At 37.0% G+C, this 26,915-nt stretch overlaps 1 protein-coding gene across 1 annotated transcript in view; it reads left to right on the top strand.

Annotated features, from left to right (window-relative positions):
- Positions 1-26,364, top strand: part of LOC128867247 (death-associated protein kinase related) — a 44,170-nt gene extending 17,806 nt beyond the window's left edge. Inside the window, exons 5-10 of the mRNA XM_054108350.1 lie at positions 4,695-4,932; positions 6,194-6,297; positions 6,752-6,904; positions 8,875-9,136; positions 16,025-16,193; positions 24,795-26,364. Coding sequence (XP_053964325.1) covers positions 4,695-4,932; positions 6,194-6,297; positions 6,752-6,904; positions 8,875-9,136; positions 16,025-16,193; positions 24,795-26,080 — 2,212 coding nt within the window. The 3' untranslated portion in view covers positions 26,081-26,364. The remainder of the gene's footprint in view (positions 1-4,694; positions 4,933-6,193; positions 6,298-6,751; positions 6,905-8,874; positions 9,137-16,024; positions 16,194-24,794) is intronic.
- The last annotated feature ends 551 nt before the right edge of the window (positions 26,365-26,915 follow it).

Below are 26,915 nucleotides of genomic sequence, written 5' to 3'. Positions count from 1 at the left end.
AGAGCGCTATTAGTTTGAAGGATGTAGGCCTATGAGGGCAATCTCCTGTAGGACATGATAGAATTTTGAGTCAGATTTCTCCTTTCCTCTCTGGCACGTACCTCTGTTTTCACCGTCCGATCCATCTGGGGCTACATAGGGGGTTTTCTCTAAATCAGCCAATATTTCAGTCTCCTTTAAAATGCCGAAAGCTAGTAATTTCTTTCAACAGCGGTCTTTGTGGTCCTTCAGGCATGCACGGCATACTTAGGGATCGCTGTTAGGACGGAGATATAAATATCTTCTCCGATAGTCATGCTGCCATCAAGACCCTGTCGTCACCATGTTGCAGCTCTCTACTGGTTAACTCCTGCAAGGAAGAGATGAAGCGAATCGAACGGGCAGAAAACATTTCTCTTATCTGGATTTGAGGGCATAGGAACATAGAGGAAAATGAAGTTGCCAATGAGCTCGCCAGGAAGTTGTGTCCCTCCTAGACATCGGTGCCCCCTTGACAGTTTGTAAAGATAAACTGTACAATTTTTTTTTTAAATAAACCCCAAGACTGATGGAATTCTAGCTTATCGTGTGCCATTTCAAAAACACTTTGGCCTCAGTACAACCGAAGCAGGACGCTTAAAGTGCTGGGAATCCCCACCATTCCATTTCCAAACTCAGAGTGGCGTTCATCGGTCACTGGGTGATCGGGACTCATGCGGAAAAGCTGCGACTTCCGTACAACTCCCATTGCAGAAGCTCTGCGAATCCTGCAGAAAAAGACTCTTTCATAATACGCGGCTCTTGTTTTTGCACCGTCCCATGTGATATCGGCATCTGCCAGTTCGCGAAACATCGACCTTCCCTAAGTGATCTTTGGTCGACCGCGACCTCTACTCCCTTGCTGATTCCAGTCTAGTGACATTCTCGTGATGCTATTTGATGGTTTTCTCAGCGTGTGACCTTTCCATCGCCACTTTCTTCGTGTGATTTGCCATCTCCACAACACGTCGTTGCTGATGGTGTTCGGCCAAAATATTCTAGGTATTTGTTGACGAAAGGTTGTAGCCTCTGTCTGATGGTGTTGGAGGCCAGCTATATTTCACTTCCGTATAGCAATACGGACTTCACATCTAAGCTAAATATTCGCAATTTTGTGTTGCTGGAGTTTTGCGAGCTCGCCCATATTCTTTGCATTCGCCCGAACGCCGCGATTGCTTTGTTTAGCCTGCAATTGGCATCTTCATCAGCTCCGCCGTCTGTAGTATTAGTGCAGCCGAGGTAGCAGAAGCTTTCGACAAATTCCACCGGACACCCGACAATCATTATGGGTCTTACTTTATTTTCGTCGACTCTCATAGCCCTGGTCTTGGTGATGTTTACCTTCGGTGTGCGCCATCGTGACTAGTCTGTCCATCTTCGCTTGCATGTCAGTGAGCTTGTGAGAGAAGAAGCAGATGTCAAGTTCTCAAGACGTCTGGTGAAACTCCATACGATGCCCCTTTGTGCAGGATCAATTGGCTCATAACGTCGTCTAGGACAATGGCAAAAAGAAGGGTTGACAGTGGACAACCTTGCCTTACGCCTAACGGAGTGTTTAATATTCTTAAGAAAGTACTTGTTTATTCTCTAAGTCCTTAGACGGGACTTTGCCTGTACCCGAATATGGAAATAAGTATTTGAAGATAAGCAAAAATATGCTTGGCTATTGCAACATGGCAACGATTGAACTAATGTATAGCTTTTCTTGGTCAGTACCTCAAAAATATAATAATACGGCACTATTCCAAAATGTATTGAGGAAACATATAACACAAAAAAATTTTTTATACATACAAATTTTATAATAATATTTTTTCTACTACAACTTCAACCACCTCTTCACATTTGCCTTCAAGTATGAACTCACTCTAATACGTCTCATCTACTTAAATTCCAACCTATGAACTGATGGTTGTAATTTAAGTGTGAACTCACCCCAATACAACCACCACACCAAAATCCGTTACTCATACGCACTGTTTACCTGGAAAGCAACCAAAGTTAATATTTGCTGCAGCCTTGCAATGCCTTCAAAAGTTATTTAAACATCAAATTCGGTATAGCAAGCTCTTGCGCCTAAAAGCATGCACATTTCGAAGTAAATACCATTCTGACACTAGTGGCTACGTACACACACACATACTTAGCAAAAACTCAGCAACAGTCTATTGAAAAAACTTTCAATGAACTTGTTGCAGCTGAGTTACATTTAAGAGTCAACAAGACGTATGTGTAGGAATGTTCATATACATAAATGGACTTGCACATAAATATGCAAACAACGCTTGTGCGCATCAGTCCACATGCCAGGCAAGAGCTCATTAAAGTTGCGTTGCCAAGCAGCACCCAAAGTGCAGCAGCAGCGCAAAAAACACTGGAAAATTGCATAGCAGTTTATTTGAGATGCCGAAATTGTTGCTCTGAGAGCAGCGAGTGCGAGTGCATACATTTAGGCGCCGCAGGCAATAAACAATATGTACCTGCTAGATATGCACATAGTTTCAAGTCGTACTTGTTACATGGTTAACCCACTGCTGCTTGTCAAGGTCTGCGTTTGGTTAAGCTAAATATTTACTCTTGAAGTTTTTGAACTACTTTTTATTACGGCATAGGCTTTTCTTATTCTACTCTAAACCCACAGTTGCCTTTCAACATTTTCCAAATGTAAACACTTTATTTTGCTTATGAAAATTTCACTACTCGAAAGATTTATGCAGATTTGCAGACAGTCGCTGAAAACTCGAAAAGGCACTTGCCCAAGTTCCAATACTTAGTCGTGCCATGTTGCACTTTTGTTGTCAAAATATATTTGCGTTTTACACCTCGTCATCGGCGTTGTTGCTGTTGTTTTCTCGAGCATGTCGAGTGCTTGAAAATTTGTTATCATTTTTAGTTACCGCAAATTATTAGTATAGACCATAAAACACCAGATGGGCTGACAGGTAGTTAGGCAGACAAATTGCACGCAACTTTTCAGTCGCCGCAACTACAACAAAAAACAGCAACGGCAAAAGAACTCCAAACAATAGCAAGAAATTCTATACAAACAAACATCGAGAACGAAGTGTTAAACGAATTTTACGAAGCGTCTAGACCATAAAACTGCATTGCCATGAAGTAATTAGAGCACTCAGCCTTCAGCTATGGAATTGTGTAGTTTGCTTCTAGGCTCTCCTCAAGTTTTTGTTGGTAAATATGCATAAACGGGTACTCATATTTACTTATGAACGCACACATGTTTGAGCAGCACATTGGCCCATTTCAAGCTGCATTAATACTTATCAGCAAAGCTAAAATTGGAAGCTCTATTAAAATTTCTTGTCAGTCATTTAAGTTTTTGATAACCCAACGAAAGTTTCACGGACGCCGTAGCCGAATGGGTTGGTGCGTGACTACCATTCGGAATTCACAGAGAGAACGTAGGTTAAGAAAAACATTTTCCTAATAGTGGTCGCCCCTCGGCAGGCAATAGCAATCCTCCGAGTGTATTTCTGCCATGAAAAAGCTCCTCATAAAAATATCTGCCGTTCGGAGTCGGCTTGAAACTGCAGGTCCCTCCATTCGTGGAACAACATCAAGACGCACACCACATATATGAGGAGGAGCTCGCCCAAACACCCAAAAACGGGTGTATGCGCCAATTATATATATATAACGAAAGTTTAATGGAGCAGCGGTCAGTCAAGCTAATTTAATGAGTTGCATTAAAATGTGAAATGAGTTGAGCGTATGCTGCAGGAGTTTTTGCACATGAAAATATTAGGTGCAATAAAATTTTTTAAAGTTTTCCAGCTGGGTGGCTATAAGGTGGCATAGCCAAGAAAGTATGCACACGCTGCATCGAGTCACACTATCCAACGATTTAAAGATTAAATTTTACTCCAAAAATATTTTAATGCCAGTTGGGGTTTTGTAAAACCAGTTGAGCGTTGCAAAATGAAGGTAAATTGGGGAGAAACTCGAAGCAGACAGCCAAAAAATTGTAAGCTGCTTATGGGTCCAATACAGTATAGAATACAGTGGCAAAGCAGTGATTCCAATAATCTCGTTCTGATCATATGAGCGTCAAAGATATTCCATCGTCGAAAAAAAAAAACCAAAACAAAATCAGAGGCATGGTCGAGTTACAGTGTCATGAGATCTGGAAGGGCCTACAGTTTTAGCCGACTCCGAACGGCAAATATTTTTTATGAGGGGATTTTTCAAGACAGAAATACACTCGGAGGTTTGTTATTGCCTGCGGAGGGGAGACCGCTACTTTTTCTATCATTTTGGAATTTCATTTCAAATTCGAACCTAACCACTTGTGAATGGTAGTCACGCCCCAGCCCACTCGGGTCAAGACCATTAAGTTAATGATAATGAGAACTACAAGATTCACCCGTGGTCGAAGATTCGGCCGATGGGAATTCCCTTTATTGTGAGTTGTTTTTACTCAATTTCAGTTGAATCTATATCTCTGTCTCATCTTAATCTATACTTCGAAATCTTTTCCTTTAACTTTAACTTTAACTTTAACTTTATCTTTAAACTTTAAAACGTCATACCCATACTTCGTACGAACCCATCATTCGTATTTGACTTTGTAATTTTGTATCTCTTTGAATTTAAGTAAAGTAAGAAATCAACTATTTTCCCCCTTAATAATTTTTTCTCATCTTCTTTTCACCTTTCAGAGTCGAAGGCGGTGAGCTTTTCGATCGTGTGGTCGACGATGAATTTGTGCTGACCGAGCGTGTGTGCGTTGTATTCATACGTCAGGTCTGCGAAGCCATGGAATTTATACATCGTAATAATATTTTACATCTCGACTTGAAGCCAGAGAATATTTTGTGTCTAACGCAGGAGGGAAATCGCGTTAAGGTCATAGATTTCGGTTTGGCGCGCAAATATGATCCGAATAAGCGACTGCAGGTAATTGAGATGATGTAGAACAAATGTTTTGTGGATTTTGTTTGTACAGATTATGCATGGATCTACCTCTTCTATACCGTAGTTATGAAATGCATAAAATCAGCAGACAGTTTATTATGCCACTCACAAATTATGTAGTGTAACGCTGTCCCCGCGTGCTTAACTCTTGAGTTACTATCTTCATTGCTTTGCAAGGCTACACGGTTCGAAAATAATTTCAAAAAACATTTTTCACACTCTTTGGCAAGAATTCTTAGGGAAAAAAATATTTCTCTCTCTTTAGATTTTTCATGAAATTGTATTCAAACAAAATAATTTTTTTTTGCTGGATTCTATTCGAAACTTTCAGATTCTTTAAAGCAACTCTGACGTGATGGTGAAATACTGAAAGCCAGATTTAAAACCATTGCTTAATAGTATCGCACACATATTACTTTTCTCATGAGAGAGGAAAACTGTTGGACAATGTTAAATTTCAAGCATGATTCCACTTAAATATATAAAATTTTTCACAACCGTAAAGTGCAAGAAAGATTTCATGTCTCTATTTGTCAGTTTTGCCGCTGTCGCATGCTGAAGCCAAATGTCGCTACTCACGAAATTATAGGCGAAGTAGCTCAAAATTTGCAAATAACACAAGCTATGTACCAGAAATTTATTTCACTAATTCAAGCTTTCCCTGCGGTGTCATTATGCGTCCTCGCTACTAAATTTCCACGCATTTATTCAACTACTCCCACATCAAATACATACCGCTCCCGCATCTTCGCTGGCTTCACTTATATGTATGTATGTATCAACTTAACCTAAAGCAATTCCATCAACAGCACTCATTTCTTAACTTTCTGCGCACTAAATTCTTGCCACAATGCAATCTACTCATACTCGCACTTCCTCTCATCTCAAGCCGCCTTTAACTCTTGACAAATGTATTGCTCATACGCAGCGTATGCCCTCTTTTGCACATACAATCTTCGATTTTAATTAGATTTGCCACCTCCATACTGGCACAATTTCTCTGCCCTTGATTGCTCTATGCCGTCATTTCAATGTTTTCTTTTAGTCACTATTAATTTGCTCCCTTCTCTTGGCGCACAATTTTTCGCTGGTTATTTTTTTTTTGCCTGCATTTACTCGCGCGCTACTCCCAATTCAGTCAAAGTTTTTTTTGCTATAATTAGTTATTTTGTAATTACTTCTTTTTCAGTTATCTTTACATTTCTTATTGTCTCTCTTTCTCTGTCTCTTTCTTCCTTCACAGATTCTCTTTGGTACACCCGAATTTGTTGCGCCCGAGGTTGTGAATTTCGATTGCATTTCGTATGCGACGGATATGTGGAGTGTTGGTGTGATTTGTTATGTTCTGTAAGTGAAACAAATGCTGGAAAGAATAAACTTTAGTAAGAAAATGTTTACAAGTATTTACGTAAGTATTGTATTTGTGTGCAAAGTTTCATAGGTGTAGTAGAAAATGTGCTGTTTTTCGTAGGGCTTGTAGGCAGAGTTGGTTTGGATTTTATAAGCGGAAGTAATTTGTAAGACTCTTTTTTGCTCAACAAAATGTATTTCTTCATGCTGGAAAAGTAGTTTTGTTTAGCGAAATTATTTCACAATTACTTTGGGCTTGAAATTGCGCACTAATGAAGACCAAATCAAAGGAAAAGAGAACTTTTTTCTTAAGAAAGTATTTACAAGAACAAAAATAGACGCATCAAAATAGGCAACCCACTTGCATTAAATATCTGTATATTACTAAGTTTTTAAACAACTTATGAACTGAATGTAATTCTTTAAACTTTTGCTTTTTATCATTGAACAGTATCTCAGGTCTCTCACCGTTTATGGGTGAAACAGATATCGAAACCATGGCCAATGTCACCATTGCAAAATATGATTTCGAGGATGAATCCTTCAGCAATGTGTCGCCGGAGTGCTTGGATTTTATAGCAAAGCTGCTGGTAAAAGACTTGAAGTAAGTAGGAAGGCAATTATGAAAGTCTTTAAGAAATATATTTCAGAAAATACCAAAAAATTAATTGAGACATTTTCGAAAATAAAGGGCAGATAAAAAATTTATCTAAACTGCATGGAATCAGTATAAGTAAAATTTAGAAATACTTCGAAAAATTATTAAAAAATAGTTGAATGGAGTTTTTTTAATGGAAAACAAAAAAAAATTCAAGGAAATAATTGAATAAAATTCTTGAGGAAGTTTTGGATTAAATACAATAAGAAATATTAAACTTACAATAAATCTTATATAAGAAATGGAAAGTATAGAATTAATATGAGTAAAATTTTAAAATATTTTTAAAAATAATTTAAGGGAATTTGTTTTACGCAAAATAAAAATAAAGTCAAAAAATTATTGAATAGAATTTTAATGAAAATTTTAGATTAAATAAAATAGTAAATATTTAAAATAAGAAATATTGCACTTAAAATATTACGCAGGAAATAGCATAAAATATTTTTTAATAAAAAAGTATTTCCTACACCATACAAACAAAAACATTTAGGAAAAAATATTTAAATAAAAACAACCTCAATGAATTTTAATATTTTTAATTAAATCAATAACTTAACACAACAAATTTGAATAAAAGCTCAAAAAAATTATTCACTAAATAGTTTAATAGACATTTTTAAATAATTTGAAAAAAGCTATTAAAAATATAATTTTATAAAAATTTTGAAAAATAATTTGAAAAAAATTCAAAAAATTGGAAATTCGTTGAATAAAAATTAAAAAAAATTAATAAAAAATAATTTACATTAATTTACAATAATTATTTTGAATAAAAACTTTAAAAGTTAACAAATAAAAAATTAACAGAAATTTCTTTAATAAAATAAATAAATAAATGCAGAAAACAGAAAACAGAAATAAAGCAAAGGGAATTATAAAATTTCAAATATCTTCAAGAAATAACTTAAAAGAAATTTTAAAAAAATGTTTTTAAAAGAAAAAGTTGTGTAAAAAAAGTTTAAATAATAATGTGTAGAGTACTCTGAATGAAATAAAAAAAAAACTATTAAAAAAGTTTAATAACTTTTTTATTTAAAACTTTTTGTACAAAAATTTTATAGAAAATAATATAATAGAATTTTTTTTTAATTCACTAGATATTTAAAAATATTAAATTTTAAACATAATTTGGGAAATAATTTTATACATTTTTTGTGGAAAAATCTTGGAATAAAAATTAAAAAAACAAGTAAAGAAATAATTATTTAAATTTCTTTTTATAAAAATTATTGAATAAATAACATAATTGATTTTTTTAAATAAATTCATTAGAAATTTAAAAGTATTAAATTTAAGATATTAGTTTGAAAATAAGTTAATACATTTTTTGTGGAAAAATTTGGACTTTTTGAATGAAAATTAAAAAAACTATTGAAGAAAAAATTAAAGATAAATGTATATAAACTTAAAAAATTATTGCAGAAATAATATAAAGAAATTAAAAATCATCAATAAACATTATAACATATTAAATGATTTAATAAATTTTTGAAGGAAAACTTTTAATTTTTTGAGCAAAAATTAAAAAAAAATTAAAGAAATAACTATTTAAATTTTTTTTATAAAAATTATTGAAGAAATAACATAAAAGTTTGTTAATTTAATTTAATAAATTAATTTATTGTTTGTTTTTTTCTTTATTTAATTTATTTTCTTTATTTATTTCTGAAGAAAAATATTGTAATTTATGCTAAAATTTTGCTGCAAAAAAATATGTAAAAATTTTTTTTTATTTTTTTAGTTTCTGAGCAAACCCTATAAATGTTCTGCAAAATTTCATTAAAAAATTTCTTGAAAAACCACTGCAAAACATACCTCATAACTATCATAAAAATGTATTTGATATTTAAATTATTTACTTTTTACTATAACCAAATAAATTCCAACACCTTTTCCACTTCACCACCCTCCAGCACTCGCATGACAGCTGCACAATGTCTGGAGCACAAGTGGCTGCTACGTCGACCCAAACAACCGAAAATACTTGCGCCAAAGCCGTCAAATGTACCGCCATTGAAATTAAAAGCAGCCACACCATCACCAGTGCCACCACAAGAAGAGGAAGCGGAGGAGCAAGTGCCAGACGTGAAAGTGATAGAAGAGGCAAAAGAAAAGTTAAAAAATGAAACAATTGTGAAACAAGCTGACCCAGTGCCAGACACGAACACGGCAGAGGTAAGTGAAAAATGCCTGAAAATAAGCTACACCAAAACACCTTCGACGCAGGTTGGCTTCCAAAGCTAACCAACATATTTACAAAATTAATTAATCCAACATTGTGAGGCGTTTGCTGGGAGAGAAATATTATTAATTTTGGCTGGGCGGAGAAATTTGTGAGCAAACGTGCAGCATTTATGCGCAAACACCCGCTCAAGCGCTACTCACCTTCTAGCGCTCGCCACCCTTTATTGTTTTATTCCTCTACTTACCTCTTTGCTCACTTCGTTTTGAAACTAATTTGATTTGCTCCAGCTTTCAATTACTTAATTTCGTTATCCGCAAAGTGAAAATTTGCTCGCAGCTACTTTGATGTTGTGTAGCAATTTTAATTTTCTTCACGCAACTTGGATTTCAAAATTGTCTCTGAGCGATTTTTGTGAGCAGATGGAAAATATTGTTAAATCGTCTCATTAAGAAGCGGTAAGAAGTGCAGAGTAATTACCTAATTTTTCTTTTTACTGAAGTGCCACAAATTAGCTGATAATTAAAGGTTGAACAAAGGGTGAACGCTACGCTAGAAATTAAAGGTCATATTGTGGCTCACAGGAAATTTCGCTTACGCTCTATAGATGAACTGAAGAAGAAGACAAATGGGTTTCGAACTTACTTTGCCTAAGATTCACTTTCGGCTTACACATTGAGAAATATTTGCTGATGGCTCTAAAGACATTGATCAGCTTTTCCAGCGCCTCAAAGTCGATGGAAATTTTGAAATTTTTCAAAAAAGTTATGCTTATTTGAACATTTCTTGAAGCTTCTTCGTACTAAAATTTTAGATATGCATAGAAGCAATATGAAGACAAATATGGAACACATCTACGTCTAATAAATGGCCGTCATGTAACGAAACGGCAACATTTTTCATAGCGCCTTCACAATTTCATCAACGCCACCCGGATTCTCGTCTTAGTATTTAATAATTTTTCTGGCTTTATTAGCATAATTCTACATTTTTTTTGATTAACTTCATTACAAGCAATCCAACGGCAGCAAAACCCATGTTCTTTGGAGCCAAATTTAGGTAAGGACTTGATGGGAGAAATATAAAAGATGGTTATACCCAAGAATGATAGAAACAAGATTGCGCCCATCAAGAGTGCGTGACGTCACGTTTTGCCGAGTTGTGCAGTGTTGCCAACCATTTGCTCTTCGCAATAAATTTAGCTTTACTCAAATTGCGAAAATTTTTAAGTTTGGTGTTTGTTTCTTTTTTTTTACCTCAAAGCTACCGAAACTGTAAGTTAAAAAAAAACTGTATTATTATACAAAATAAGGTTAAAGAAGGCCACTCTGAGAAGATTTTAATGCTAAAGAAAATTTGTTGATCTTATAAAATTTGATATTTTTAAAGTGCAAACTTAATTTTTTGTTGCTTTAAAGGCTATGCAAGAATGATAAATCCTTTTCTCTCAACTCTTTTTACGATTGAGAACCTTTTTACACATTTTAATAAGCGTTTGAATTTATTGAATGCGAATTAAAACCATAGAGGTGTAATCGTTTATTCCGGTCATCAATCCTTAGTGGGACATAGGCCATCAAGAGGTGTATTCATAGTAAAAATAACCAACAAAATACTACTGAAGAAACTATGACGACATTTTTACAAAAATAGTAGTATTTTTTTTTTTCTTTCTTTTTTTTTGTTGCTAGCGTATATATCATAGTAATACATACCTCAACTTCGCTCTTCTTGAAGTTTTGTAAAAACGTAAAAAGTAGTTGAACTTTCCGCCTCAGAAATAAAATACACGCAATCGATACCTTTGTTGAGGGCTTAGCTCAAAATCTTTATACATTAAATAACTTGAAAAAATTTGAATAATATATAAAATATATTACTAATAATCTTAGAAATAAAGCAAATTTGGGTACACTTGAGAAATGAAACATTGCCTTGATATGAAATTTAATTCAAATCATTAGGTCCGCTTCCGAGAAGACACCAGACTTTGAAGTAAGCACCAAGTTGTAAATCGGTATACTGATATTTGGTAGGTTAGGTTAAGTATGAAGGGCTGCTCCTAAAGTGTTTGTTCCGTAGTCACAGAGGCCCATTAAGAGCGTCCAAAATAGATTGCTCCCATCTTAGTTCGACACTTACTAAAAATATCTCGTTATTTCCCCCCCTCGACTTAAATTTTTTTTCATTTTTAATCGTATTATATAAATTCTACAAATATGTATGCAAAATTTCAAGTCGCCATCCCCGTCTGTTTGAGTGTTGTTTTTTTTTATGGAGGTAGCAAATAGTGTTGAAAGCCGAAAAGTGTGAGTCTTGTTTTCGACTACCCACTAAAAACCCACCCCTTCTTTGGGTGCTAGGGTATATACCTATGAAAAGAGACTTTCAGCTATTAGTCCATAGATGTTACTGGAGTATTTTCAAACCTTCCCAAATGTCTTGATTTTTTCGCCTGTCATCTGTCAACAATATTCAGTTCATTGTTTGTTACGTTTCATACAACAATGCATTTTTGTCGCTCTTAAAAATGTCGAATTTCGTGCCTTCAAACTACGATTTGCGGACATCGTGAAAACACTGGTGAAATGTTGCTCTTCCGGTTCAAAAGGAAGTCTTTTTTGCACCGAATCGTTACGGGTGATGAAAAATGGGTGCATTTCTCCAATCCCAAGCGTAAACGATCGTATGGTCCGCCCGGCCACAAGCCAAAAACAACGGCCAAACCAAATCGCTTCGGCCGCAAGGCAATGCTGTGTGTTTTCTGGGATCAGCGTGGTATGATTTGGTACGAGCTATTAAAACCAGGTGAAACAGTTGACGACGCACGCTACCAACGACAATTGGCCGATTTGAATAGCACTATGCACCGGAAACGCCCAGAATATGCCGATCGGCGTCTCAAAGTAATTTTTCTTGATGACAATGCACCGCCACAGCGAAAAAGAGCGACCCGGGAATTGGTGGAGACGTACGATTGGGAACCGCTGGTGCATGCGGCTTACTCACCAGACTTGGCGCCTTCCGATTATCATTTGTTTGCATTGATGGGCCACGCACTTTCCGAGCAGCGCTTCAATTCTCACGAAGAAGCCAAAAAATGGCCCGATGATTGCTTTGATTGCGGCCAAAGACGGCCAATTTTTTTGACGCGGCGTCCACAAATTGCCTGAGAGGTGGGAAAAATGTGTCGCTAGCGATGGCTATTATTTTGAAGATTAAATTTGTAACCATTTTTTGTTAATATACGTTTGAAATTGAAAAAAATCTCATTTCATAGGTATACAGGTAAGGCTGCTGGTGGGCCTATAAATATTCGGAATTGCTCTCAATCAAAGTTGGTTTCATGGAGTTAAAGAATAAGGCACTCGCAAACGAGATGTTAAATGAATTATGCTTTTCTCTACCCTCTTCAAATTTGACGGCTAATTTCTAATGATTCAGTTGCTATGCGTAGCGTACTTTCTCAAGCGTCTTACCTAAAGTTCAACGTATATTTGTGGAATTTCTTCCTTCCTTCTTAGCTCTCTTTTGCATGAAACTTCTGTATGTAGCGCACAGATAAATTAGGAAATGAAATATAATAAAAATCCAATCACACTTATGCGTACACATGAAATTCTCCACATTTTGATTAAATTAGGGATGTATTTTCTAATTAAAAATACGCAAGTTAAAGACAATATTTTTGTTGCTGGAATTAATTGCATGAATTTCAACCAAGGAGGCAGTAGGTTGAAATAATAAAGGTGAAGGAGCAGAGCATTATTTTCACGCTTGGCAACGAAAGATGAAAATGATTTTATTACACGCTGAGAATGAACTAACTCAGCAACTAAATTAGAAGGATGCAACTAAAACAGAATCTAATTAAGCGCTGAGGTTGAGAGGTGCTTAGTAAACGCAACTTCCACTGAACAACACAACAAACTCTCGAATAAGGTACCCCCGTTTGATATTGCGGCAATCGAGGCAAATATTTTAAGGACAATGATCTGAGCACCCGAATGGGTTGCTGCATGACTACCATTCGGAGGTACACAGATTCGAAACACCGGACCAATTTATGGAAAGTGGTTTCCAATAGCGATGGCTCCTCGGCAGGCAACAGCAAACCCTCGAGTGTATTTCTACCATGAAAAAAGCACTTCATAAAAATCCATCTGCGGTCTGGAAACTTGTGGAGCACATCAAGACGTCGGCGTCTCCAATGGAGAATCTCTCTTGCCAGCAAGTACAATTTTGAACTAAGTAGGCAATTGAGCAGTAAAGTCCTCTCTCGACGAACAACACTAGCACTCTACAAGGCTCTCAACATGGCCGTCCTATCGTATAGCGTAGAAGTTTGAACGATGACAATACCCGATGAGTCGTCCTTTGGAGTATTTGAGAGAAAGATTCTGCGAAAGATTTTTGGACCGTTGCACGCTAGCGACAACAAATGTCGCAGGCGAAAAACAATGAGTTGCGTGAGCTTTACGACGCCATAGGCATAGTTCAGCGAATAAAGATCCAGCGGCTACGCTAGTTGGGTCATGAGGTCCGAATGGATACAAACGCTCCGGTTCTGAAAGTATTCCTTGCGGAAGAGGAGTGCCTATCCTGAGTTGGAAAGATCACGTGGAGAGAAAGACTTGTTTGCACTTAGTGTGGCGCCGGTTAGCGCGAGAATGAAACAGCTGACGCGATTTCTTAAACTCGGCCAAAATCGCTTAAGTGATCAACGCACCAATCAAGAAAAAGAAGAACGCTCCGTTCCTTATAGGCGATGGTACGTCTATGTGCTCTACAGTATGTCATATGATTCACAATCCCAACCACCAGCGGGAGTCTCCCTGGTCTCATACGCTGACGACTGTACGATAATGGCGTCGGGGAATGAGATCGATGGTCAGTGTTCCAAAGTGAACAACTACCTCACCGACCTTTCTCGCTTTCTCACTGCGAGGAATCTCTAACTTTCCCCCACTAAGTCCACGGCGACCTTCTTTACCACCTGCACAAAGGAGGTCAAGCTGTCCCTTAAGGTAAAAGTCGACGACACACCAATTCCGACGGTAAACAACCCCAAAATTTTGAGTGTAACCTTCGACAGTTTGCTCTCATTTTCAGCGCACACAACGGCAATTGCCACTAAAGTCCAAAATCGCAACAAGGTCCTCAAATCGCTTGCCGGCAGCACTTGGGACAAAGACAAAGAACTGTTGCTATCGGCATTTAAGGCAATTGGTCAGCCGGTTCTGAACTATGCTGCGCCTGTCTGGTCGCCTGGAACTAGTAACACGCAGTGGATAAAGCTACAGGCATGCCAAAATACTGCCATTCGGACAGCGACCGGTTGCCTCCTGATGTCCCCTGTTCAACACCTTCACAACGTGGCACAAATGCTCCCAGTAATGGAGCATAACAAACTGCTCAGCAAGCAGTTCCTGCTAAGATGTTACCGCAGGTTTCACCCCTCCTGACGCCTGCTTGAGCCTGAGCCACCTCCCAGGCATGTCAGGAGACACCCCTTAAACTACGCCGACGAAATCCAGGACAAAACTGACCGTAATCTACTGGACCTGACAGTGTTTAGACAGTCAATAAACGACATTCACCGGGAGACCGTCACCACCTTCTTAAGCTCCCGTCTTGTGAATGCCGTAATCGGAGTCCAACCACCACCTATAGCAGATGAAGAACTCCAGCTTCCTCGTGAGACACATGTAACACTGGCACAATTACGTTCTGGATACTGCCTCTGGACCCAACCCGTCGAAACAGCACGTTTCCTGGGCCTACCTTTAGATGAGCTAGACGAAGACGACCGGTGATATGCCCTACACTGGCGGGGCTTCTATTACTGTTAATAAACAAACGAACAATTCCCAATCCTCCAAAAAGCTGAGTGGGTGAAACAAAGCCTAAATATTCTACCACTCACTCAAAGTGGATGGAGTAATACTTATAAAATATACAGGTCATGATAGCTAGTGAATTTAGGTATTACATCAAAGTGCCATGAAGCAGAACCCTTTTGTGGGCTTACAAAAACCCACATACAGAAAATTAATAATGACTGAAACGACTCGGACGACACTGAATGCATAGCAAAGAACAAATGCAGGCTAACCAGTTTTTCCTACGTCCAAGAGAAGCATCAAGTAGGCTCCTATACCTAAGCAGTTTTTCCTACCTCCTAGAGAAGCATCAAGTAGGCTCCTATACCTGGATAGAGAGGGCTCACGAACTCCTACAAGATATATTACTACACGGGACATTATAGACTTTGTTATAACTTCAGGAAACTAGAATTAGTACAAACAAACATCAAAGCATCTCCGATGAGAATATGTAGTACCCGCAAGACGTCGACTCGCACATCTAGATGATGCAACTTTACATTCATTGCACAAATACAGAGGCGCTCAAATTCTTCACAAGTCTACTATTATAGACGCGCGGGCTACATCAAAGGTCGCAGCGCAGTGCAGTGAACAAAAATAATAATAAGTAACAGGAAGTTATGTAACTGGCTTCATTCGCTCGGCATTTGCCTGCACCTCTCAACTGTCTTATGATGAAGGAATATGAAAGCGTACACCGCCCGTGCGCTGCAGTTATTTTTTTAATTTCTATTGTCTCACGCCCTCTCCTATAAGCGCAAATCTCCTGCAGTCGACGCCTCCAAAGTCACAAGACTTAATTAATTCTGATGAGGCGTAAAAAAAGCCGTTGAAGCTATTAAGTTTAATTAAATTATTTCCTGCGGTGCACGCGGCTCTCTCTCTCTCTTTCTCTCTGCTCTCTGCTCTTGGCTTAAGCAACCCAGCCTTCTCTTTACTTTTATTAGCATTAACTTACATTTACACACAACCTTCTGTTGCCTACTCTTCCAGAATAAGGAACTCGATACTACCAAGGATAATTTGAAGAATTTCATCGAACGTTGGGAGGAGCATCCGAATAGCCCCTATGTTTTCGATGTCGAAAGTAATGTGATTGTGCCGCTCAGTGAAACATCATTTAAAAAGACACACGGACCCGAGAGCTTTTCATCATCACGAGGTGAGTACTGCCGTGGGAAAGTACGCCAGCGACAGCAACAACAGCTCATACTTGGCAAATGAAAGAAACAAACCACACAAAAACCGCAAAATATTTACGAAAAGAGATATTTTAAAGTTTATTAGCTAACTATTAAAATAATTTTTTTCAATATATTTTTTGTTAATTTTCCAGCGTTTGTTTGTAAATTTTTATATATAGTAAATGTGTTATAATAATTTTTTAAGCAAAAGTCAAGTAATCTACTTTTTTTGTTTGTTTTTTAGTTTTGTCAGAATATTCAATCAGCTCTTTAAGCCACTATTGGCCATGAATTTGAACTACTTGTTTTTCCACACTTTGTTATTTTTACAATTTTTGCCTTTGAATGCTAATTTTTAACCCTATTTTTCGTTTACTCTTAACTTCTATGCTAAATGTTATAACTTTTTCTGTAATTATGTTTAGGTTTTTAAGTGTGACTAATCAACTATTATCTACATTTATTTACAAAGAAGCGACAACTTATACATAAATTAAAATTAAAATTAAATATAATTTCTCCTACTGTGATAAGCAACCAAAGTGAGAAAGAGTAATGCATAAAATTAAGTAAAAAACAAAAACAATTAAATTGTCATGTTTTACTAAACCAAAAGAGTTTCATCGATTTGATGAATAACGCATATACAAGGTAGCGCAAAATGAATCACCCATCGAAAGATTCATAGTTCTTGCAAATAGCACCGTATGTCAAGCAAATTTGGCACTTGTAATTTTTTTTAGTAAAAAATTATTCAAAAACCAAATAGAATGATTAATTTTACGCCACCTTGTACTGCATGTATCAGTAAACTGTTTACATGCACCACTAAATCAGCTACAATAAATACAAAGAAAAAAAAATAGTTTGATTTTGACTGAAAGTAACGTCTGTTGGAAAAACATCGAATATTATTTTATTCATATGAAAGACAAACAAACAAATACCTCAACGCACAACAACACCCTACAAGACAGTGCTGAGCACTTTCGACAAAAATTTCAACACATTTACAAGCATTTTATAAGTATCTAATACATGCGCATTATCAGAATGGCATATACAACATTTTTTAATGGGGAAATCAAATATTTCATTTGATATTCTTTTCCCCTGTTCGGCGTGAGTTCTATCTCTCTTTTACCAATAGCAATTTGATATAAGTGAAAAATATATCTACTGCACTTTAAACGCCAAGGCAACTAATTTGTATGCTTATAATGTGGCTGCTCTGAAAAAAGTTCTAGTGTGAAATTTTGATGTGCTTGTTGTATGGTAGCCATAGTCGAATGAGTAGATGCTTAATTCTTCTCCGTGGACGAAACATCGAATTGATATGTAAGAGTTTTCTAATGAATACAAGAAAAAATATTAATTTTGCATATTTCTAAATAAAACATTTTATGATAATGAAAATGAGGAGTTTTTGTCATCAGTCTGATTACTTTTTACGAAAATGAGGAGCTTGTGCTGACTTCTTTTTGATAACGAAAATGAGAACTTTGCCTATCACTGCTGGTTACTTTTTGATAACAAAAACGAGAAGTATGATTATTAGTGCTGAGAAGTTTGTGATGTCGACAATGAGGAGTTTAGTCGTCAGCAGTTATTACATTATAAGAATAAAAATGATTAGTTGCCTTGCCTTTAGAGCATAGTAGATACATTTTTCAATTATAAGAAATTGCTATTGGTAAAAGAGAGATAGAATATCACACCGACAAGGGGAAACTATCAGAACTTTCCCATGGCTAGAACGAAAATGTGTAGTTGGATGAGGATAGTGATGATGACATTATGAGTGCTTATATGATAGTCAGCTGTCTTGTAGGGCACATTTCCATTTACTATATATGTATATGTGCATTCCACAAAAACACACCGATGTAGTTTTTGTTTTTTTCTTTTTTCATCGAAGGGGGAATCTTTCATAGATACCGTGGACATGCACGATTCAAACAGCTTGCTAACGGTACACCTCATTCGGGACCACGCCCTGTAAATAATTAAGACAACTGTGCTTGACATGCACGTACTAAACCCTGAACTCCGTCTTCTACACCACTCTCCCTGCTGTACAGCTTCAATGTAGTACTTCGCAGGGCTGGTTAGCTACATAGCCTCGTCAATATCTATCCGCTATGGCCTCTCGCCTGCTCAATGTATCTTAGCACTCTTTTGAGTTCTTGCAAAGAATGTAGCTGCTTCCTCCCACTTTTCTTCCGATTCCATCCCATAGCCAACTAAGTCGGTTGCATTTGGAAGTCTACTTTCTGCCGTAAACTGTGGACAGTGGAAATTGACAAGTTCCGTATACTCTTTTGCGTTGGTGTACACAGGGCAGTAAGATCTAACGTCGTGCCCAAACCTATACAGGTATTTTCACATTATAGGTTGTGTGTAGGTTGACTGTTGACAGTTATAATTTTGAGGTTGTAAAAGACTTCGTGTATTTAGGAACCAGCATTAACACCGATAACAATGTCAGCCTTGAAATCCAACGTAGAATCTCTCTTGCCAACAAGTGCTACTTTGGACTAAGTAGGCAATTGAGCAGTAAAGTCCTCTCTCGACGAACAAAACTAACACTCTACAAGACTCTCATCATGCCCGTCCTAACGTATGGCGCAGAAGCTTGGACGATGACAACATCCGATGAAGCGACGCTTGGAGTGTTCGAGAGAAAGATTCTGCGTAAGATTTTTGGACCTTTGCACGTTGGCAATGGCGAATATCGTAGTCGATGGAACGATGAGCTGTATGAGCTTTACGACGACATAGACATAGCGCAGCGAATAAAGATCCAGCGGCTTCGTTGGCTGGGTCATGTCGTCCGAATGGATACAAACGCTCCGGCTTTGAAAGTATTCGATGCGGTACCAGCTGGTGGTAGCAGAGGAAGAGGAAGGCCTCCTCTGCGTTGGAAAGATCAGGTGGAGAAGGACTTGGCTTCACTTGGTGTGTCCAATTGGCGCCGGTTAGCACGAGAGAGAAACGACTGGCGCGCTTTGTTAATCTCGGCCAAAACCGCGTAAGCGGTTATCGCGCCAATTAAGAAGAAGAAGAAGGTTGTGTGTAGGTACTGGATGTGTTCCATCGATCTTGCCACATTGTTAGTGAAACTAGTCTTCCCTCTTCTCTCACCGTTTTGTTATTCATTTCGGCAACATCTGTCATAGACTCGTTTCATCTCGCTCTCGTGTATGCCCGCTGGTATCATGCCAGTCCAGTTATGACAAACGCCACATCCTTCGATATGATTCTGTAGCCGCAACATGCTCTTAGGGCACTTAGCCTATATACAAAGAATATTTTTCTTGTGTTTCCCTTCAGTTTCGCCGCATTTTCCCAGACTGGCGCTGCATACACGAGGACTGAAGAAGCTACGTTCGCCAGCAATTGTCGCCTAGTTGACTTTGGCCCACCTATGTTAGGTAGGATCTCTGAGAGTGCCGCTTGGATGTTCGCCGTTTTCTCTATCGAGTAGTCAATAATAAAAAATAAAAATAAATAATTGGCGCGTACACTTCTGTTAGGTGTTTGGCCGAGCTCCTCCTCCTATTTGTGGTGTGCGTCTTGATGTTGTTCCACAAATGGAGAGACCTACTGTTTCAAGCCGACTCCGAACGGCAGATATTTTTATGAGGAGCTTTTTCATGGCAGAAATACACTCGGAGGTTTGCCATTGCCTGCCGAGGGGCGACCGCTATTAGAAAAATGTTTTTATTAATTTTGCTTTCAGCGAGATTCGAACCAACGACCTCTCTGTGAATTCCGAATGGTAATCACGCACCAACCCATTCGGCTACGGCGGCCGCGTAGTCAATATGGGCTCTAAAATTTAGACTGCCGTCGTTCATGACGCCTAGGTATTTCAGTGCGGATTAAGAACATATAGTTTGCTCTCCCACTCAGATTCTGACATCTTCTACTTTTTGCGGCATCTTGTTAGTCTTCGTTTTGTGCTCTGCAAGTTTCAGCCCCACTTGCTCCAACCATTCTTTCACCTGTTTTATCGCTTCGTTTGTTATATGTTCTACTTCCTGTATGCGCTTAGCCACTGTCGCTATTGCTATGTTATCCACAAAGCCTATTATTTTAACTTCTCTGGGCACTGGTAAGCGAAGGACCTTGTCGTACATGGTGCTCCATAAAAGAGGACTTAGAGCCGATTCCTGCGCTACGCCAGCAGTAACTTTGTACATACCGATTTGTATATGATGTACAGTACACACACACACACACACCCGCACATCACTACTGATATGGATCAATTGAACCTGTACAGAGGTAAGCGCTGTTGATCCAATTTTTCCGATACTTTTCATAAACTGCATTTGCAATTTATGCTTTACTCGTACTATTTAGTGAAAGAAAACGGCATTGAAAAATGTTTTCCTCTTAGCTGCAACTCGCTAGTGCTCACAAAAAATTAGCGAACACTTGCCAATCAATATACATAAATACTTATTCATACATACATCAAGCATGGGTGAGTTCCCTGTACTCATTTTCATAGCAGCACATCGCATACTTTTACGTGGTGAAATGAGTAAATATATCTAGACATGCAGTGGCGTTCACATTAATAGCAGCGCAACTTAGTGCAAAGTTTTATTAATTAATCTTTTTTTTGAAATTTTTTTACAAAAATATAGTACACATTACACCAAAGTTTAACACGTTGACTGCCAACTACGAGATAACTCGTAGTATGATTTCCCTTCCAGGAAGCCAACTACGAGTTATCTCGTACCTAAAACTACCACTTTTTGTGTAGCTACGAGTAAAACCGTATTATAATAGTGTTAGTATCGATAAATGGCTTCTGGGAAAAGAAAAAAATTTTGGGTTTGGCTTCCGTGAGCTTTTTTTTTTATTAAAAAAAAAATTCATTCAATATAAAGGAAAAATTAACTCAAATACAAGAAATAAAGTAATATATTATTGTTTGTGGAAGTTTTTAAAACAATTTTCCACACAAAGGGCTGGCTTCTCTGGACAGGCTGGACAGAAGTAACACGTTTCTCGGCGTTTTCTTCTTGGGTACATACACGACATGGCTTTGTCGGAGGCTGTTTTTTTCCGTTGGTGGTAAACACTCTAAATAATGGAGCTCTTTAGATCAATTTTTTTTTTAAACTGGTTGAAAATCTCCAATCAACGCCAAGACGAATTCTTCTCTGAACTTTATCAGTTTTATTTTAGATGAAGTTACTTTTTGGTAAATTCTGTGAGCATTTTGTATATATGTATATCTCTATAATATGAAGTGAAACCTTTTTGTGCCATCTAATAGTCTTTCTTAGAGATGAGTAGTACGAAATCATTTGATCTGATCGGTCAATGACAGACATTCCATTATTGTAATCTCGCATTATATTCGGTTTCATAGAAATTCTTCCATTGCGATTGGGCACCTCTACCATTTCAATAGCGTGCATGTTTGAAATGGAAAGGGCTTCTCGTTTGCCTTTCCATTTGCATACAGTAACAGGACCATTTATCTGTCCACAAATCATCATTCTCATTTGACGTTGTTGCTTGAAAATCATCGTCATTATTATCAGATTCGGAGACGTCTTCAAGTTCGGAGATGACTTCATCTTCACTATCACTTGTATTCTCAGAAGGCTCATATATGTCGTTACTACCATCGCTGAAATCATCTTCTGAATCACTTATATTTGCGTTGTACTCAATTTCACTTTGATTCAGTGACCTTTTCTAATCCATATTGGGCTCTTGATAATTATAACAGTAATTTTAGAGAATATTTATAAATCTAAAATGAAAGAAAATAATAATAAAATTATGATAATTATAATAAATAATAATAACTATAAAACAAAATACTATAGAAAGCAAAAATGATGTTTTTTTTTAGGAAAAAAGGGCCTAATTACTACGAGATAATTCGTAGCGAGTTCTTTCCCAGACGCCAACTACGAGATAACTCGTAGGTCCTTTTTCTCCTTTAAAAAACATCATTTTTGATTTTTAATGATACCAATGATCTAGAAATAGAGTTTTTAGTAAAAAATCAAAATGTCATTTTTGGCCAGTTTTCTGAAAATGGCCTTGGCAGTCAACGTGTTAAAAAAAAAACGTTTCATCAAAATCTTCAACTTTTTAATCGGATTTCTTAGAAAAATTCTTGGTATGCAGTTTTGAAGCTTATTAAATTTTGCTGTAGTTTTGCGCCAGCTAAAAGTCAAAATTCGCTTAGATTTTGGATACTTTTTTTGTAGTAGTTTTTGCGCATTTTCTTCTATATGAAAAAAAAATTTAAAGCATTCGTTATATGGAAGAAAATGTGTATGTGTTGTTGTTGTTGTTATTATTATTACTGCTGTGAATGCCACTGTACATTCATCTATTGGATGTATGCAATTTGTAAACTATGCACGCTTTATCTGTATTGTTGGTAAAACCTGATAAGTACGAATTCAGGTTATTACTTCCATTCGATGAATATTTCATAAGCACTTAGTATCAATATTTTTTACGTTTTTTTTTTCTACTCAAATGAAATTCTTTTACTACATTTCCATTAAAAATATTTTGTTGTGAAAAAATTAAAAACTTGTATGTATGTAGTAGTAATAATTATGTAGGTACGTTTCATCCGCATTTCAAATTTTTACATGTTTTCATGTAATTCGTGAAATATTATGCGAAAGTTTCACAAAAAACGTATAATAGTTAAACGAAATTCGTTGCAATTAATGAATACATCCAATAGATGAAAATTTGAAATTTTGATTTTTTAATACAAATGGCGCAAAAAATTGTTATAACTAATTACATGTACACTTAATTTACATAAATAAAATAAAGATTAAATACTTTTTTTAAACCACAATAAATAGTCCCAACTTTTAGTTAAAATGTCAGGTGTACGCAGCATAGAATTTATGAGTCAACATGCTTTCGATCACTTCATGAACTTCTAATGCCATTTTGAAAAAAATTTACTAACATTCACTTCTCTCAAGCACTTCTGAACCTAGTTTCATCCAATAGATGAAAACGCAAAATCCAAGTCGAGTTATCAAAATATGTGCATAAAGTATATAAATTTAACATCACACTTATCAAATTATGTACATCACATCATAAGCATTAGCAGAATGACATATGAATTCATCGCTTAGATGAACTCAGTCGGAATAGATGGTGAGCACATTTTTCACGCACAAAAAAATTATGCCATGCTTTCAGAAAAAACAAGAACTAATTATATTTGAGAATTTTCAATGCTCTCTTTTCAACATCCATTGGATGAATTTGTTAAAAAATAAAATTATTGAATAAATAAAATGATAAGAGTACATTTATAACAATTTTCCTGCATAAAAATAACGAACCACTTTCAGGAATAACGTGGTATTATAACTCATCCAATGGATGAATTCCTAAGAATAAAAATTTTGTAACTTATAAATAATTTGAAGTATTGCTCTGAGTACAACCAGCTGCAACTAAATTAAGAAATAGAGCTTATTTGAATTTGTCTTATGCTTTTTCTTTGAATATTTAGCAGAATGTATGCAGAAAGTTTGAACAATAAATCGCAAACATCTCTAAATTTGGCTTCATCCAATGGACGAATATACGAAATCTAAATCAAGCAATCCAAATACAGAAATATTATTGACTTTTCAAAATATTACATAAGAATATGTAATATAGAACGTAAATTCATCCAATAGATGAATGCATTCAAGAGTGAACATTTTACCTGCACAAAAAAAAACGATACATTGCTTGCTAAACTAACATGGACACATAATTTATTTGAATCTGTAACTATCGCATTTCAGCATTCATTGGATGAATTCGTTCACTAGTACATATATTTCTTCATAAAACATTTTTATTTTGAGCGCACATTTATTTAAAGGAATACCCTATTTTTCTTATTCATGTTTTTTCATCAAATGGATGATTATGTAGAGATTTTTTTTTTTAAGTTTTCTTGAACCAAATTTGGTAAGTCAATAATAAAACCAAATATTTACTTTATCCGCTTTCGTAATTGAGTTTTTCAAATGATATTTCTTCAAATCAACATGATTTTTATGAAACTTAATAAAAATCAAACATCAATTAGAAGAACGAAAGATTTTTTGTTTTAATACAAACTGCTTAAAAGTGTTTAAATTTAATTTATTCGACTTATGCTCTTTGGCATTGATGAATTCATTCAAAGATTCATTTCAGTTCCATTAAAACAATTCGATATTCAGCTGATGCTATAGTTAATACATTTCTTCATCCATCAGATGAATATTCTCACCTCGTGAATAGAGCTCACCTCATTCCTCATTTTATCTTAGCTACATAGTTTAGGATGCATGGTTTTTTGTTCCATATATTTTTGCATGTCTATGCTTCTAAATTCTCAACTGATTATTGTTTTGTTTGTGCATAAAAATATTTAAAGCCTGTAGTTTAAAAAATAGACTGTAATTTATATACATATAACCCTTTGCTTCTACGTACACAATGATTCCCTCTTTCATGTGATTAATTGCAATTCTGAATCTGTTCATCTCTCTTCTCGACCTCTGCAGTTTGCTCCCCATCACCGTGCGAATCCATTGCGACGATAATCGATGATGATGTTTTCAGCAACGCCGATCCAGACAATGACAGCCCTAGTACGCTAGCCACGCCAATAAATGAATCGCGTGAGAAGCTCTTCCTCAGCAACGCCTCTCTAGCCGCAACAGCAGGCGGTGCGGCCTCCACACCGAACAGCACCACGCCAACACCTCAACCGGCCATGCAGTATGGACCGCAACACCTGCTCGGACGTCATGGCTACTGCGATGAACTCAGTGGCAGCGGCACAAATCTCAATCAGCAAGAGCGCAGCATGAAGAGCTATTTGCACACTTTCGATCGACGCAACTCGGATACGAGTTATATGCTCGGACGACGCGCTTCAGGTGAGCGCGTCAATTTGGCCGACGAAATACGCAAATTGTCCGATCATTTGCTAATGCTGGCGGAAATCAATACGAAACTCGGCAGCGAGACGAAGCTCGAAGCGGACTCAAACAATAATAAGCAGAAGAAATCGAAAGCCAGTGGCGAGACGTCTAAAGTCAAAACGAGTACTGCTGCTAAGACGACATCAGCGAAGAAGGAAGCGACGACCACCAAACACAAATTGGCAACGTCCGCGAGCAGTGAGCGCACTAAAGTAACCAGTAATACAACAACAACGACATCCTCTAGCACCACAACAAATGACATCAGCAGCAAGTCATCAACTAATGGAGTTAAATCGAAATTCAACACGGTATCAATGCGTCTACACCAATCTATTGAAGAGACACCGAAGCTAACCAATGGCAGTCCGAGTTTTGGTGTACCTTGGAAGTCTACGGCCACTACCACAACCAAAAAGTTTAAAAAAGTATCCATAGTAACGCACGACGAGAGCAGCACAGAAGCAGAGGAAAAACAAGAACACCGACAATCACACGAATCGGCTAGCATACGACGTGCTAAATTTCGCATCAATCAAATGTCACGCGATGTGCCAATCGGGGTGCCGAACATCCATCAGGCGGTCAATCTCGAAGAGGCCGCTAACACGACGAAAGATTGTCTACTGCATCTGCTCGAAAAGTACAATGAGACGAACCATTGTCGCAATCCCATGACGCGCCATCAAAGCATTAGCGTCGATTGGAATGTTAGCGACAATCTGGAGTATCGTTCCATGAGCTCCATCAATGCGTTCTTCCAGCGGCACAACAACACCGGCAAAAATGTGCGTCAACTGCAAGCGCAATTGGAGAGTAAAACTGGTGTGACAGGCGGCAGCAAGTCGACTGGTAGTGCTTAAAGCAAATGCAGCTCGTCGCTGAACGGAAACAAGAAATCAAAGAGCAACAGATAGGAAGGCAGCTAGTACGTCTGCGCCCATTCTAGTCTTCAAAACATTTTCGTTTTATTTTAAAAACATATACAGAGAAATTTTTTTTTATTTTTGTTTTCCTTTTTTGTCGTTAAGCTCTTGTTTTACTCTTGAATACTTAAATATTATTTCACATGTAATTCTATGTAAATTTATTAGGAAATTATTATTCAAATAAATAACTGATTACCGAAAAAATTTGACAGTGTTCGTTTTACACAAACGCCGATCTACGCCTAAAAACAGGGTCTACCAAGTTGCTGAAATTTAGTTCGACTGTAAAGAAAGAGAGATTAATATTTTTCAATGAATTTTTTTCTGATTGCAAAATGTAAGTCTTGTCATTAAATGACACACACCACCTACACCACCAACGAGCATCACAAAAATTCAATGGAGTCAAACTGCAGCTTCTCGGTGGCCAATTAGCATCACCGGTTTGGCCGATTACACTGCCCTGCATCGGTTTTGCGAATAAGATGGGGCCTAGTGATCCCGAAGGGAATTTTCGCGCTAAGCACGAATCCGAGTTCAAAAATTTTCCATCAAGTCAGGTTTTCGAGAAAAAGGGGGTTGAAACCCCTAAAAATTGCGTATTTGGCCATTTTTCAAAAATTGTGGAGCAGAACCCTAACGTGCTACGATCTTCGTTATTGTCAGTAATTGAAGGCTGAACTTTGCTCTTTGAAATAAGCCCAAAACCAAATTGTTCGCATGCACCCTTAGAGTAGGGGGTGTACTTATGTCTACGGGGGTAGAGAAA

The sequence above is a fragment of the Anastrepha ludens genome, chromosome 6, assembly GCF_028408465.1.
Source record: "Anastrepha ludens isolate Willacy chromosome 6, idAnaLude1.1, whole genome shotgun sequence".
NCBI lineage: Eukaryota > Metazoa > Arthropoda > Insecta > Diptera > Tephritidae > Anastrepha > Anastrepha ludens.
Note: the sequence above shows the minus strand (reverse complement) of the source record. Positions and strands in the feature narration are given on the sequence as shown.